This window comes from Sinohyriopsis cumingii, chromosome 4 (genome assembly GCF_028554795.1).
Source record: "Sinohyriopsis cumingii isolate HCF-2022 chromosome 4, ASM2855479v2, whole genome shotgun sequence".
Lineage (NCBI taxonomy): Eukaryota > Metazoa > Mollusca > Bivalvia > Unionida > Unionidae > Sinohyriopsis > Sinohyriopsis cumingii.
In genome coordinates this window covers 9,744,649-9,762,211 of record NC_142964.1, presented here as the reverse complement: position 1 = coordinate 9,762,211, position 17,563 = coordinate 9,744,649, and the positions used below count along the sequence as shown (strand labels likewise).

Sequence of the window (17,563 nt, the reverse complement as noted above, 5' to 3'; positions counted from 1 at the left end):
GTTCGGGTTCAGATGCAAGTATTTTTCTCGCGTCGGCGACTTCAGTACGAAGTTTTCCAATATTTTCAAGTATTTCTTCACCGACAGGTGGAGGTTGAGCTGCAGCTATGTCAGTTGGAAGGTCTCGTAAAATCCTTTTTGTTTTTTTAGTTCTCGTTGCTATTTTTTCAGTCTGCGCTGCAGTTTGTTCTAATACTGGAAAAATACCCTTTTTCCTCTTCTCATCTTCCTCCGCAATATCTCCCCATATAGTTTTTTCAACAGCCGCTGAAGCTTTTTCAGTAGCTGTAGTGACGGGTTTAAATAGTTTTTTAGTGTCCTCTTCGTACTCAACATGTGATTGTTGCTGCGCTTGTAGTTTTTTTTTCTGAATGAATCTCTAACAGGAAGAAACTTTTTGATTGCTTCTAATCGTTCTCGAGCTATCCTTGCAGTATGAGATTCCGGATATACCATTTTATTATAACATAATGATTTAATTATAGCAGCAGAGGGGGCATGACCTCAAGTTGGTTCATTTTTTTTTTGTTGTAATTTCGCGAGTTTTCTAATTAACCGGAGTCCTCAAGCAAATATTCAGCTCGAAAGAAGCCTTATTTCGTTTTTTGGACGCTCCCAAAGTCGGTCTGTTCGCCCCCTCTGCTGCTAAATATGATACTTGAAATTGACGTGAGCGTCACATTTACATTTAAGATGAAACTTACTAACATTTCACATGGTCCGAATTGGCCAGCAATATAGTCCGAATCAGCTCGTAAAATGGTCCAAATCAGCCTGGTTCTAATCAACCATGGTCCGAATAAACCTGCAAACATCTTCGTTATATTAAAATTTATGAAGAATGACAGTTGATAATTTTTTTTAAAAAAAAGAAAATAAATTTAAAAAATGAAGGATTAAAGATATATAATTTTAGAACTTTTAGCCAAAAATATTTCCGTATTCAGGTTCCGTTCGTCGACTTTAATCCGCCATGAGAAATTGGGTTTCATAGTAGTACTCACCAAAATGGAAGCAGGCGTTTTGCACCAAAAAGTTTCGGATGTAATATACATCCGTGAATTTTTGCAGAGCTGGGATGCAAGTGTTCACTATGACTGCAGAAGAGAAGCAAAAGACAGCGCAGATATAGATACGTTCGCCGAGCTGATGGAATTGGATAAAGAAACTGTGAAGGAATTGGACAAAGTGTGTAGGTTAGTGTTATATATTTTCGAGGATCCTGTATGTTTGGAATGTGTTTTCGCGGGATGCTTGGGGTTTGGACTTAAAGAGTTACAAACAATTTTTAAATTAATTATCTAAATCCACCAAAGTAATAGGTCCATAAATTTATATAACTAGTTGTGTCCTTTTTGCACCAACATAAACAAATGGTTTGAGTTTTATGACTGGGATTGTTAGCATAAACCAGTGATTTTGTTTCATTTAAAAGATAACTGTAGCTGAGTTTGCACACATGTAATGCTATAACAAAAATGCATTAATTTTATTTAAAATTTCAGAATTTTTTCTTATGATTTGTTTTCTAAACAGTGCCAGCATAATTCTAGTGCAGTTATTAATTTTCATGTCAAAACTGGTACCATACCCCAAAAAAAATTTTATATTATTTTTTATTGTTAGGCACATATTAACTAGATTTGGTACACTAATAAAGATAATTAAGCTTTTTATTACATGCTATATTTTTAACATTTGGACAGAAATAGATTTTCTATAATTTTTTATACATTATAATTACAGCAACTGTTTAACATTTCTTATTAGTTTTGGGCAAATGAGTTTATGATATTGAAAGATAATCAGTTGGAGTTTGCTTCTTACAGATTTTTAGTGAATCTCAATTTGTTATGAATCTGAGAAGTGGTGGGCTGGTGTTTTATTTCTAGATATACTGGAGAAGAAAAACTATATTAGTGACTAGATTTTCTTATTTATTTATTTATTTATCTATTTATTTATTTCATCACTTCATTCATATTGGTTGTTGTCTTACTATTTATCTGTCATCCAGTTTGTTTGATTTGGTGTTACCATTTTTATGAGTTAAAGGTTTCTTTGCCCTCGACTATTGTTTTATTGATTTGTGGTCTGTACATTTGTTTTGGTGTTAAAGCCCTCTTCAGATGTCCTTGCCCTTGACCTGATTGTGTCTCCCCTCAGCTGTGCCATATAACCTGTCATGAAAGAAAATTCTACAAACCCTCTAACAGTATGTCTCTACTCTTTTTTGAAGCTTACAGGCATTAACATTAAAGACATTGATATTTAACATAAGTAGAACATGAAACAGATCTTGGAAGGACCATGTGATGTTTATCATTGATAGCTACTTGGACCTACACTGCAATATGATGAGTCAAGTTCACCAAACTTTACAGAGGTGGAGAGGTTAGAGCTGAAAATATGTATTTAGTTGACAGACTGATTAGGAATATATGACCTCCCAATGCAATGCTACATATGGTAGTATTTAACATAAGTAGAACATGAAACAAGACCATGTAAAGTTTAATATTGATATTATCATTGATAGCTACTTGGAACTACACTGCAATATGATGAGTGAAGTTCACCATATTTTACAGAGGTGGAGAGGTTAGAGCTGCCCAAGAGCCAGTCACTGCCAAATAATCATGTCAAGCGACCAATCAGAAGGCAGCTAACATACATTGTTGAAAACAGCCGAAGATGCAGAGAATACCGCAGATGTATACAATGCAACAAATAGTTAAACTTTATGAGAAAATATGCATGAAAATCACTTGAAGTAGACTTAAAGTTAGATTTAAAACATACTAAGTGTATATTGATGACTTAAAATGAATAGCAAAGTGGAAAAGTGTGTTATTGGTGGAAGTGGAAATGTATCTACACTTGACACATATCTTCATGACCATGTTTATTCTGCTAAAATAAAGATTATAACATTGAGTACTATAGGAATAAGTCTTGAGCTTTGTTATAAAATAGCAAACTGTCAGCACACAATTACACCATTTACAAGATTATCCTATGAAATATGAGCCAGGTAAAGACATGCAAATTCTTACAACGATGCCTCCAGGATCATATGACTGAAGTTAAAGCAGATATTGTTCTTTATGTACATTACAAAACTGCTTAAACATGAGAATTAAAAATTGCAAGCTAGTGAATTCATGGTGATCTGCTGATGATACTGAACTGCAAAGACAATGGAATCCAACAATGATGAAAAACAGACAAATGATTTAAAAAGATTCTCAAGATGCTGGGAAAAGATGCCAAGATAGGATCAGGATAGACTCATGACAAATGCTTGGAAGTTGAGCTGCATATTTTTCCCATAGCAATCATTCCATGGGAATAGTTACATTAAGACATCAGCATGTATTCCATGGCAACTGTGGTAAATGTGAAAATATATGACAGTCCATATTTTGAAGGGGTGCTTGAGTGTAGAAAATACAAACAATACTTGTGTGAAATTAAGTTTGGTAACATAGAATTTCCTGTACAAGTTACTGACACTAGTACATTTGAGTAACTTAATCCTGGCATTGCAATCAGTTTATTTGATTGGAATGAAAGTCTGCAGCTGATTTGACAATTGATAAAAACATGCAGGCAGTTTAATATTGATTTGTAATAGTCCACTGACTAAAGTTGCTGTACCATTATTTGTGGGTAAAAAATTTCTCATGAATAGTATACCAGCATAGTAAGTATAAAAGTAGGAGATTTCCATGCAGATGAAGTATCCATCAGCTACATGATGAGTGTAACATTTACTTTGGTGGAATCCATCAATTGCCATATCTACGCAGACTTCAAGTACATTTTAGTGCATCCTCCTGAGGTTTTTACAAATGAATGCAATTTTTTAAAACAATTCCAATGCAGGATTTGTTACACTGCAGTTTGATGCATTGGAGAAACAAAGCCAACAATGTTGCGATGCAATCTCCCCAAACAAGGTAGATGTTCTTAAATCGCTTGAAGTTACATTGAAATGGATTCAGCAGCAGCTCTCCATCCCCATCGACATGATTATGACTAACAATGACACCTGCAGTCTTTTCACGACTGCATATTGTTGGATCTGTGATGGAACGTTTAGCTGCATCGATACCAAAGTACATGATCACTATCACACTACTGGCATGTATAGAGGAACAGCACACATCACATGCAAATCTACAGTTGGAAATTTACCCAGGTAAAACAAAAGTCCCAGTGGTGCTTCACAGTATGCATGAGGATAGTGTCACCTGATTATGCAAGTAGTCACTGCAGCATCAAAGGTGCCACTAATTGTAATCCCCCTAAATTTTATTTAGGATACAGTTCATTGACTCTTCAGTTTCTAAATTCAAGCCTGGACAAATTAGTGAGCAACCTTGCAGTGAATGGAAACAATCATTTTACAATCACCAGTTAATCTGGTATTGCTACTGCTGACAAGATGATAACTAAAGGAATATACCCATATGAGTAAATGAGTAGATGGAGAAAAGTTTACTGAAACTCAGTTACCACTGATTGAGGCATTCTCCTTGTGGTTGTTTCATGATGGTATTTCTGCCATGACTGTGAACACGCAAAGTCCATATTCAGATGCAATATGGGTGTTTATCATGATCTGCATTTAAGAACATGTGCTTCTGCTTGCCAATGTTCTTGATATGTTTATGATGCAGTCATGCATGTTAATCATGTGAAATACTTTTTATCACCAGAAATGATTTATGTTGCATTATTGTATAAAACAATGGTTGAGCTTGAATTACTCTCTGACATTGATCTGCAGCTGTTTGTTGAAAGAGGAATTAGCTGTGGAATTTTGATAAGAAGCTACTGATGTTTGCTAACAATCCAGATGTGGGTGGATATGATACTGCACCCATCAAAAGTTATCTTTACACAAACAACTTTTATGTATGGGCAATGATGCAGCCCATGCCTATTGGCAGGTGTCAGTGGATCAATCCCACAGGTGTTGACATTTAATGGTACGACAGTGATGCAGCCCATGCCTATTGGCAAGTGTCAGTGGATCAATCCCACAGTTGTTGACATTTAATGGTATGACAGTTACAGATATGTTGGGTACTTTTATGAAGTTGACCCAGAGTAAAACTCATACTGATTTTCAGTTATCACTTGAAATGCTGTCTGTACCGCAAGATTGGATGCCCCTGTATTGTTGCAGGATTATAAATGATACTAGCCACAAGTACACAGAGTATACTAAGCTAGTACCAAACCTGCATTGCAAGCTCAACTGTCTAGTTCACATATGAAATCTCAAGCTGTATCTGCAGCTTGGCATGAGTATATGCAATATTCATAGAGTATTACAGTTTTGCCTGAATGCAAAAATAGCCTCGTATAACAATCAGATGAATTATAACTGTGTACTGCAGCAAACAACAAGTTTGGAAAGGACTTATTCAGACTTATGAGCATTGCTTTGTTTAGCAAGACTATGGAGAATCCTTGAAAATGGATCCAAGTAGACATTGAATTACAGTGTTTCCCTTTATGCACATTTGTGCGTCAGGGACGCACGCTGGAGAAAATTGATGCAGAAATTTTGTTTCCGTGCGTTTTTTTGAAGCAAAGGATTTTCATAATGTGATCAGGATTTATTTAATACTCAATGCATTGGACAAGGGATGGCATCGTATATACTTCGAGCATAGGCATTGACTGGTTCCCCCGATTTGTTTGTTCCTTGCCTTGCGCTCCTCTATTCGTATAGCAGAGTGCAACGCAGGGAACATTCAAAACAGTGAACCAGACTAGCATAGGCAATATTATGACGGAGTAGCTTCCCCTAATCTCGTGACCTCTCACGCGATTTCCATCGAACTCAGCAAGCTGTCATCTAGATGTTTAATCTCAATGCTTGTTGCACTAGAAAGTGATCTCCAGATTAAAATGACGTGCACTAAAAATCATTAGTGAAGAAAGTGAAAGAAGCAGAACACAAAAGAGTAACTGTGGATCTAACTTTAATAAAAAATGGAGAAAATAATACCCTTGACTGGAATACGGTATTCGTACATTAGGATTACCGGTGTGACTTATGATCACGTGATTGCGAAGACTGTAAAAGTGAATAATTCTTTCATGACAGGGTTTTAGAATTTTAACAAATCTGCCCTCGTTCACCACAAGATTTCTGGAGAACACATTATAACCCAAGACATTCTTTCACAACAAAGAAATCAGTAAACTTGCATAGACAAATGCGTTATTTGGATTACAAAGTCAGCGGGTCATTGCAGATTTTGTTGGTTTTTAACTTTGCTGTAATAAAAGATAGATCTTAAAGTTCAAGTTTAACTTATTAGAAAGAAGATGAATCATTATCCTCCTTGATATTTGGATAAATATGTTCTAGGATGAAGTACAATGAAACCGATGATAGTACACATTTTATGAAAGGCAGTAATTTGACTGCCATTTTGTTTAAAAGATTTATTTGGTTTTTTGTATTGGCTTGTATGTACTGTGTTGGGCTATAATATTGCTTCATAATGATTATAAGGAGACTTAAAAGTACGACTTTAAAACAAAAATGAACTAACAAAATTATTCTTTGAATGGACAATGCATTTGTTTGTTAATTGTGCATGTTGGTTTATTTGTATGTTTAGAGAGAGAGAGAGAGAGTATGTTGTGCAAGTTGCAATATTCTATTTCAGGCTGAAAAAGTACAAGTCATAAAAAAATTTGTCAGTACATTTTTGACCCCCATATTTTTTATTTGACCCCCAGTTCTGACACCAAGGGTTTTTTTGTACCCTCAATTTTACACCCCTGGGGGATACACTGTCATTGAATTATCAAACAAGTTTTGAAGGCTTATTGCTAGGGGTGAAACGATTCGTCGATATATCGATGCATCAATACTTTTGCTGTAATGATATCAATGCAAGAGATGAAGAATCAATATCAAACAATACTTACTTACCGTAAGTTATTTTAGCCTTGAACAGCCATGGATAATTATTATCAGTTTGTCTTGCTATTCTTTAAATATAGATTTCATCTGCAGTCCTAGGCACTCATTTTTATTACTAAAAATAGAAAAGACCATTGTGAATAGTCGCTCGTCGTCTGCAAAATAACTTGGTCATGTTTCGTAATCTGACCCTCCCCCCCCACCATTCCATGCTAATTTTCTTAACCCAGCAGCATGTTCAGCATATAGGATACAATCTAAACGTGTTCCACGTGTATAATGAGGACTTTATTCATAATTTATTAACCACTTTTACGCGAAGTTTCCACATTGAATTTCATCTTATCTGCTTATATTGATTTATGTCGATTTGTAAGCTACGCTACAGTGTGTCACATGGTGAAATAGGTTACATTGAAATCTCATTGGTGGTTATTGCTTGTTCCGGTCCAGGTTAATTAATAACTACCAATGGTGGCACTCACCAGATAATATGTACTTTTGAGAGAGTGACGTATGTAAGGTGAAGTAGTTCCTATTTAAAAGATGCACAGAGGAGAGAATGTTTGCATACCTCTATGCTACATTAATGTAATGTGGATGATATTTCTTTTGGATATTGTTTGGAAATTTTACATGATTTAAGCACACTGCTAACTAAAATGACTGCTCCCTTGTGTTAAAAAATCAGTCTGAATTAGTCTAAAGTACACTATACATAGCAGCTATTAAAATAGGGAAAATGAATTTTGCCAGACAAGACAATACCAGCTTCTGAAAGTGCAATGAATGAATTACCAAATATGTAAAATGTAAAAAAAGTTATCAGCTCTTTTTTATACAATTTACCTCTGAAGTTCAGGAAGTGAAAATGACCAAGTAGAGCTAGTACTTTTTTGAAAGGTGCACATTTGAAGTAAGGCCAAGCTGTATACTCTATAACCCATAGTACACCCATCAATCATACACCAAAATAAAGGGAATTAAAGGTTCTTTGCATTATACCTAAGATATACAAGGTCTTTTTTAAATAGCCAGTATAACCAGTGAGGAAAGCCAGGGACATTCTTTTTCTTTAAAATCCTAACCCTATGCAAAATGCGAAACTGTATAGCGCCACCTTAAAGAAAATATAAAAATGTTTGCAATTATTTTTTTTTATTTTCATATAATTATGTATGATGTTCTGAATAAAATGGCACATTCATATTGATGTTAAGCATGAAAATAAGCTAATTATGATCATTTTTCTCTTGCTTACATAATTTGCCATGAGGTATGTTTGTGTGAGTAGTGACCTTAATTATGGGGAAATTAGAAGTCTTAGAATATAGGAATAGAGTCAACTTAAATTTAAAACTGTTGCAATAAGTGACAGAAATATATGGTGAAAATGTTTCTTTTCATTTATTTGCAATGAAATAAAAAAATAAATGAAGAGAAAGTGAATTCACTTCTTCCATATTAAACAATAGGCAAATATTTTACACTTTGACCTTTGACCTTTATGAACCTGATCAGTTACCTCCCTTTTCTAATTGTAAAATTCATTGTTGATATCTCAGAAATAATTCTGGCTAGTTTCATGTTCCTGTCATTCAGCATAACATTGGTTGCTATGTTTACAAAATGTAATGTGCATTCTTAAAATAGCTCACTTTTATCATGGGGGGGGGAGGCTGGACTTGTTACAGACTCTGACACTCATAAATACTGTTCTGTAGGGGAAAAGGCAGGAGAATTATTCAAAAGGATTGTTTTGATGCTTGCGACTTAAATGTTTCAGCCATATAAACATAATTAAATCATACAAAAATAATACCTATATCTTCTTTATGGTGGCGCTCACCAGATAATATGTACTTTTGAGAGAGTGACATATGTAAGGTGAAGTAGTTCCTATTTAAAAGATGCACAGAGGAGAGAATGTTTGCATACCTCTATGCTACATTAATGTAATGTGGATGATATTTCTTTTGGATATTGTACTTTTGGAAATTTTACATGATTTAAGCACACTGCTAACTAAAATGACTGCTCCCTTGTGTTAAAAGATCAGTCTAAATTAGTCTAAAGTACACTATACATAGCAGCTATTAAAATAGGGAAAATGAATTTTGCCAGACAAGACAATACCAGCTTCTGAAAGTGCAATGAATGAATTACCAAATATATAAAATGTAAAAAAAGTTATCAGCTCTTTTTTATACAATTTACCTCTGAAGTTCAGGAAGTGAAAATGACCAAGTAGAGTTAGCACTTTTTTGAAAGGTGCACATTTGAAGTAAGGCCAAGCTGTATACTCTATAACCCATAGTACATCCATCAATCATACACCAAAATAAAGGGAATTAAAGGTTCTTTGCATTATACCTAAGATATACAAGGTCTTTTTTAAATAGCCAGTATAACCAGTGAGGAAAGCCGGGGACATTCTTTTTCTTTAAAATCCTAACCTATGCAAAATGTGAAACTGTATAGCGCCACCAATCAGGAATTAGTGTAGCCTATTCAAGTGTGACAAACAGGAAGTACTAGGAAAGCAACAAATTTTGCACAAAGTCAGTAATATGTAATACTTAAACAAAGATGCTGTCAGGGTGTACAATTGCGCGAATCATGAAAAATTTGTACAAATTTGCACACTTGGAGAACAGTGATACGTGAGAACTCCATCTAATTAGCTGAAAGTCCCACATATGAAAAAGTGCTCTGCAAAGTATACAATTTTTATTGAACTGTTCTTGTTGCGAGAACTGTTCTTGTTGTGACATCTGTTTTTTTGGTATGCTACTGTTTACACTTCTGGGTTCTTCAAGCATGACATGACTGGTTGTTAAACTAAATTTGATGGCACATTGTGCCCTGGACTAAGCATTATGGCGTAGTTTGAGCCTTCCATGAAAGATGTTTTACAAATGTGTGTTTAAAATATGGGCTACCTAGTAAACCCAAAATGTCTAATTCCTGGCGTGGTTCATTATGTTTTTGTTCGCCAAATACTGGCTGGTGATAGTGCTATGCCAACAATTTTTAAAGGTATGAAGTATATAATGATTCTTGGAGCTGGGAAATTGTTAAGGAGATACCAGTGAGTGATTCTGAGCCCAAAAATAGTGTTAAATACAAGTGATCTGTACTGTTCAATAGACAAAAATAGACAGCATGACAGTCAATCTTACTCTCAGCAGTATTTTGAAATTAAATTTAGAAAGGGCTGAACATATTTAAAATACAGACAATTTAAAAGGAGAGTGCAGATTTCATTTTTTTATCAATCAGTTTAGCCATATGGATCATGTGCTACAAAACCATATATCCATATCAGGGTTAAGATTTAAAAAAAGGTGAAATTAAGAAGTTAAGATATTTATTTGAATACCTTTGTCTGCACAAGCAGACTATGGCAATGGTGGACTAAGAAATCTTTCATGGCACTCAGTAAACCACTGATTCAAGAAAGTAAGTTTATGTTAGTATTAAATCCTATTTTGGAGCAGATGTATCCAAAAGATAGTATCTAAAAGCTCTGGAAAGTTGTAAATAACAGCCACAAAGATCAGTTCCCCAACATCTTCAAGCTGACAAAACTAGCTATGCATATGCACATCAAAAGGAAGCAAAGAAAAATATTCATACACAGATAAAGAACTGAATATGCTCAGAAGTAATTAACAGATTAATACTTATACAACTAGAGGTGACATCTTTTCAAGATTTTAATTTCAGTAGAGCTCTAAAAATTGGAGCAGGAAGAAAGAGAGACTGTTATTGAAAAGTTAGATAAATACTGAACTATGACTGTTTCCTCCTCCTCATCTTCCTCATTATTTCCTATGTCCCCTTCTTTCAGTGACAAAGGGTGATGTCCCCCTCAAGATAAAATCCTGGCAGCATCCCTCTTTAAATTGTAAAAAAAAATTGTGTTCTTGTCATTTATGACATTTGCGTATAAATATATGATAACTATATCTCTATCTATAATCTGCATACTGGAAATACAACCAGTATGTCAACATATATAAAGGGGCACCACCTACCTTCCTAAGATGGAAAGACTCTCAAGTTCATATGCGTATTGATATGTATCTTATCACAGGCTGTGTATTGTGAATTGTATTGATATGCAGCACAGGTGTATTGTTTAACCCCTACTTATTGCTGACCCTGCATTTTAGTCACAGATCTTCTAATGTGGGCTCATTGCTGTAAACAGTAAAAAGAATTGAAACTGAAGCTGAAAAAACCTATTTATGTTGGCATGTTTGTGTTGGACTTATCTAAAATGCTGTTCAGGTTTTATTATGAAATCAAACCTCATTATGGTGTCGACATTAAGATGCAATGCACAGATGCAGATTCAATGTTGATGCATGTCACAGTCTGATGACATACATGTGGACATGGGTGAGACATGGTATATGAATTTGACACTGGTGAGTATAGGAAACATCATCCATTGTTTAATGATGAACATTAAAGGGTTATTGATAAGTTCAACGGTGAATGCTCAGGTAAATTTATTGGGACTACACCACAAAATGTACTCCGTTGTGGTTGGTGGCTTCAAAACATTGAGGCAAAAACTTTTCCACATGTGATTATGCAAAAAGCTCTTTGACACAATATGTATATGGAATGTCTGCAGCAATGATGTGAATTTGCATGCTCAGCAAGTCTGATCCAGGCACTGAAACTTCAGTATCATTGCACTGAACTAAGTTTGTCCCCACTTGACAGCAAACAGTGGATATTTCCAGATGGCAACACTAGTTATAAAGGCACTACACAATTGGACAACAGAGTTGCCTGAAATGAACCCTGGCATTATTCTGAATCTATGAGAATGACTTGCAATTCCTCTTGCATGAACTTGGTATTAATGTCTTTTAAGACGTGCTTTTTCAACATTGTATCCAGGTTGACAACCTTGACACTTGTGTGGCTTCAAAGAGAAAGAATGGAGAACATGAAGATGGAACTTATCTCCCTTCAGTTATGGCCATTGTTACTAATATTAAAGAGAACCTATCATAGAACAACTTTCTTATCCAAATTGCCTTACCGTATCAGACCTAATATGATAGTCTGTGTCCTGGTGTGAACACTCATTGCAAAGATGCCAATGCACCATGTAGTCTTGCTAAAGTTGTCAAATTAAAACATAGTGAAACAATAAGTCAGATACCACCAGTTTCTACCAAGTGTCTGGGAATTATCTTTAAATGGGTGTCTTTCAACCCAAGGCACTAGCCTTATTAATACATTTTCATCATAGACTAATGTATGCAGGATGAGCTATATCATGCCCACTTTGACTTCTTGTTTCAACTTTTGTTACTGTCTAATACAGTTGCTTAGTCTGTCACCTTGGCCATTTCTGCTGTGTATTACAGCTGCCTGGTCTGTCACCTTGGCCAATACTACTGTATAATTCAACTTATTCTTTTTGGATGGATATAATATTACAACCAATTTAATACTTGTGCACAGTATGGACAAAATATCAGATGGACATCAATAGATGTTGTACTCAAAGGTACAAATGCAGATATAAACAGAATGGAGGATTTAATCGTGGTATCAAAATATTAATAAAACTGCTAGTTAGAAAGACGTAGTGATTTCCTGTGTATGTATGTAAACACACATAATGTTCATGTCAAGAGTTACAAAGTTTTTATTTTAAAATTTTCCATTACAGGATTGGTAATAGAAATATGTCGATCATACCATCCCATTCTTTCAGTATCTCTCGCTTTGTGCTGTTTTCAAAGTTTTTATCCTGTGTAAATTACGTCCTTCATTGTTTTTACTTAGTTCATGAGCACTTTGACTTTGTAAAGGATAAACCCCACCCGTGGCATCTTATTACGTCCAGGCCCTTCTCCCCATCCTAATGTCTTGAGTATTATTTGAGAACAACCTTGATTAGTTATGTAGACATAATATCTAGCATGAAAAATGTTCATAGATCACATTTCCCTCTGCAGTCTGGATCACCTCAAGAGTACACAAGAGCCAATTGACAGATGGAAGATTTTAGAAGAAATACCTGAAGATTTGAACTTAATGTGTGTCAGGTGAGTCAGAGACATTAATCTGTGTTATTTTTAGTTTACCTTTCAATAAGACCAGGTGAGTTTATGGCATGGTCATGTATCATCTGTCACCTGTCAAAACTTTATATTTTCAACTTCTTCACAAAAACCTTTGCACTGATTTCAACCAAACTGAAGTGAAAGTGTGAACTTTAGTGTGAAGGCCTTTAAAAAGTGTGAACTGAAGTGTGAAGGCCTTTAAAAAGTGTGAACTTTAGTGTGAAGGACTTTAAAAAATGTAAACTTTAGTGTGAAGGCCTTTAAAAAGTGTGAACTTTAGTGTGAAGGCCTTTAAAATTTCTACAAAACTGATGCTGATCCACTGTTACCAAGAAGAAGAAAAAAAACCTAACAACTTCTTAAAAACTGCTCAGCGTAATTTGAAAAAAGCATCTTGCATGAAAAACATTTAAACCTGAACAAATGATGCAGTCAAATATATCGGCTGCTACTGAAGGTAGAAAAACCTTTTAATGGCTTCATCTCAAAGGTTACTGAACAGAATTTGACTGAAAAACATTGGAATTATTTCTTTTCACAAACCATTTACTAGAATTTGACTATATTTAGGTGAAAGCATGTGGTGGTAAATACCTTTTTGTTTTATACAACTGATGCAGATCTGCCATCAAATATGGCTGCTGTTACTAAAAATTATCAAAGGAACATTTTAACAAATTCTTCTCAGGCAGTGTCAAAACAATTTGACCAAAGTTGATACTTTGACAGAATGGTTCCTGACATGAAGACTTTTCAAGTTTGTACACATGATGCCACTTTACCATAAAATTTGAGCACACTACAAAATAAATCTACTTAAAACAGTACTTAAAATGACGTCTTTTACAAAAACTGCTTAACAGAATTTGACCAGATGGAAAGAATAAGGGCATGAAATCCTTTTTGATTTGTACACATGATGCAGATTGGTTAAATACAGACAAACCATTAAATTTTCAAACCAGTCTGCAGAAATTTTGAAAATTAAATATAGTATCTTGGCTTAAGATCTTTCTGGTTTGCACAAATGATGTAGATCTGCAGTCCACTATGGCTACAATCATAAAAAAATATCCAATAAACCATTAACTATTACAAAGCATCATATTGCCACAGATTTGTTGACTAACTGTCCATGGAGGATGGTTTCAACTATGTGAGTAATATCAAACCTACTTGGGTCTGTAGTTTAAAAATAGTTCAGTTGTAAAAGAGTTGATGAAACAAAAATATGCAGTGTTTTTTCTTAAGATGCAGCAGGTGGCAGACATTGCCATCTGATGCAACTTTGGGCAAGATAAGGAATTTAACTGTGATGCATTTTTGATCATTTACCTCATATTTGGAGGAAATCACACAGAAACCTAACTTAGCCATTACCTCGATAAAGAAGACCTCAGTTTCCAAAGGACAGCTATTAGGCATCCCTTATATTAAGTTTACTTAATTTTTCAAAACTGAACAGAAAACATCTGTTGACAAAATGTTATCTTCCCTTTAATGACATTTATAGACTGGTTTCTTTGTAGACTTTATAGACTGGTTTCCTTGTAGACTTTATAGACTGATTTCATTGTTTATAGATTAGTTTCACTGCATTCTTCATAACTTAGTAACCACTGGACCAGTTTCAACCAATTTAGCAGAGAGTATGCTGGCATGAAAAGCTTTAGTGCATATACAAATGCTGATATGTCACCAGATAAAGCCTTCATTACTAAGAAACAGAAAAGCCTTTAAACAACCTATTCTCTATATCCACTGAACAGAATTTTGTGACAGAAATCATCCTGGCACAAAAGGCTTTCAAAATGTATACAGATGGTATTGATTCACTATCAGATATTGATGTCATTTCACTAGTATTCCAGTTGTATAATATGCAGTTAAATTACACTGGTACTCCAGTTGTATAATATGCAGTTAAATTACACTAGTACTCCAGTTGTATAATATGCAGCTAAATTACACTGGTACTGCAGTTGTATAATATGCAGTTAAATTTACTAGGACTCCAGTTGTATAATATGAAGTTAAATTACATCAGGACTCCAGTTGTATAATATGCAGTTAAATTAGTATAATATGCAGTTAAATTACACTGGTACTCCAGTTGTATCATATGCAGTTAAATTACACTAGCACTTTAGTTGTATCATATGCAGTTATATTACATTAGTATTCCATTTGTATAATATGCAGTTAAATTACACTGGTACTCCAGTTGTATAATATGCAGTTAAATTACACTGGTACTCCAGTTGTATAATATGCAGCTAAATTACACTGGTACTCCAGTTGTATAATATGCAGCTAAATTACACTGGTACTCCAGTTGTATAATATGCAGCTAAATTACACTGGTACTCCAGTTGTATAATATGCAGTTAAATTACACTGGTACTCCAGTTGTATAATATGCAGTTAAATTACACTGGTACTCCAGTTGTATAATATGCAGCTAAATTACACTGGTACTCCAGTTGTATAATATGCAGTTAAATTACACTAGTACTCCAGTTGTATAATATGCAGCTAAATTACACTAGGACTCCAGTTGTATAATATGAAGTTAAATTACATCAGGACTCCAGTTGTATAATATGCAGTTAAATTACATCAGGACTCCAGTTGTATAATATGCAGTTAAATTAGTATAATATGCAGTTAAATTACACTAGTACTCCAGTTGTATCATATGCAGTTAAATTACACTAGCACTTTAGTTGTATCATATGCAGTTATATTACATTAGTATTCCATTTGTATAATATGCAGTTAAATTATGAAAGAAGGAAATCAGCAAATATTCAGATATAAACCAAGCTGTTGAACATCAGGACTTCCTTTTTTAAAGAAGAAGCTTACTTCGGGATAAATATAATTTATATTAGATTTGAAGCTGGTTATAGTTTAATTTTAAACTATGGTTGACAGTGTTGCCTGGTACTGACATGCTTTCAGTTTGCACATGTACACACTTGCACATGTACGTATGCAAGACATGTACAAACTTGCACATGTACATATGCTACACATGTACAAACTTGCACATGTACATATGCAACATGTGTAGAAATTAAGTTGAAAAATAAAATAAAAAAATGTATAAGACATTCAAAATGCAGCATCTGAAATTTGGCAAGGTACTAAAGATAGGCTACAAAAGGACAGTCATACATATGTGTGTCATGATACAATTGGAGTTCAGTGTAATTTAACTGCATATTATACAACTGGAGTACTAGTGTAGTTAAACTGCTTATTATATAACAGGAGTACTAGTATTCAAGCCTTGGTGCTATCTCAACATGCTCAAGGGACTGACAAGCTGTATGCTTTAATTTATCGCTAATTGGGAGCCAAAATTGGCCCTTATTGAGCCCTGTCCTTTGCATGAAAGCACGCTGACATGAAGGTCATAAATATGGCTAGCATAACTTTGAAAATCTTGCTGACCAAATTTGACTGGAAGAACTCGAGCATAAAGTTACTGGAAATGAATAAAAAAAGGACTTTAAATGACTTCTAAAAACTGGTCTTTCAGAATTTGATCAAATTTGACAGAAACCACTTTGACATTAAGGGCTTCATATCTGACTATTCACCATCAGATATAACTGCAATTACTAAAAACAGAAAAACCTTTGAGCAATTTTCAAAAACTGCTTAACACAGTTTTACCAAATTTGACAGGATGAATCTTCTCTGGAAGGCATGACAAATTAATGCCAGTGATGCCAATTTGCCATCAGATATGACAACATTTATTTACTTACTACAGGAAAATGTTTCTCAGCTGAATATGACCAGCTTTGACAAAAGGGCATCCTGTCACAAGGTTTTTCAGCATTAAGCAAATAATACTTACGTGCAATGAGATATGGATGTAGAGACCCCCGCCAAAAAAAAACAACAGAAAGCTTTAAACAGTTCCAGTATGCATTGTAAGGAATTTTTACAGATTTCTTGGTCAGCTGCTTTTGCACTAGGTTGTTAGGCAGATATCATTCAGGTGAGCAGTATCAGGTCCACTTGGACCTCTTGTTTTTTTTTCTCAGTTAAATTGATTTATTATTGTAGCTTTAGTAGAATTGTAATATCAGTAAATTTTAAAGCTAATTGTTTCATGCTGCTTTCAATTACATTTTGTGAAGCCTGAGATGTGGGGCTTATGTAGTGTTGGTAGTTAATGCAGCTGTTTAACTCCAATGCTGGCTGTATTTAAATTCCATGTGTTAGTTGTCTATCGTCCTTATACAGTTTCTTTAAATGCCAATATTAAGCTTATCACCTTGTCTGCTGTCATATAGTGACAATGCTAAATGAGTAATACTTTTATTAACACATTAACCCCTGGTGTCAAGTTTATGTGGCAGGAGGTAGTAGCCTACTGCCAAGTTCTGTAGTGTCAAGGTCATGTATGATACACTAAAGTGGGTGGTATTATAAAAAGCTAGACAGATATAGCTCTACAATGATACCAAATAATCTGGAATTTCTA

The 17,563-nt window shown here is 34.6% G+C and overlaps 1 protein-coding gene across 1 annotated transcript in view; it reads left to right on the top strand.

Annotated features, from left to right (window-relative positions):
• The first annotated feature begins 1,002 nt into the window (after positions 1-1,002).
• The window catches only part of LOC149800603 (snRNA-activating protein complex subunit 3-like), a 54,779-nt gene continuing 38,218 nt past the window's right edge, over positions 1,003-17,563 (top strand). Inside the window, exons 1-2 of the mRNA XM_089954593.1 lie at positions 1,003-1,196; positions 12,952-13,041. Coding sequence (XP_089810719.1) covers positions 1,009-1,196; positions 12,952-13,041 — 278 coding nt within the window. The 5' untranslated portion in view covers positions 1,003-1,008. The remainder of the gene's footprint in view (positions 1,197-12,951; positions 13,042-17,563) is intronic.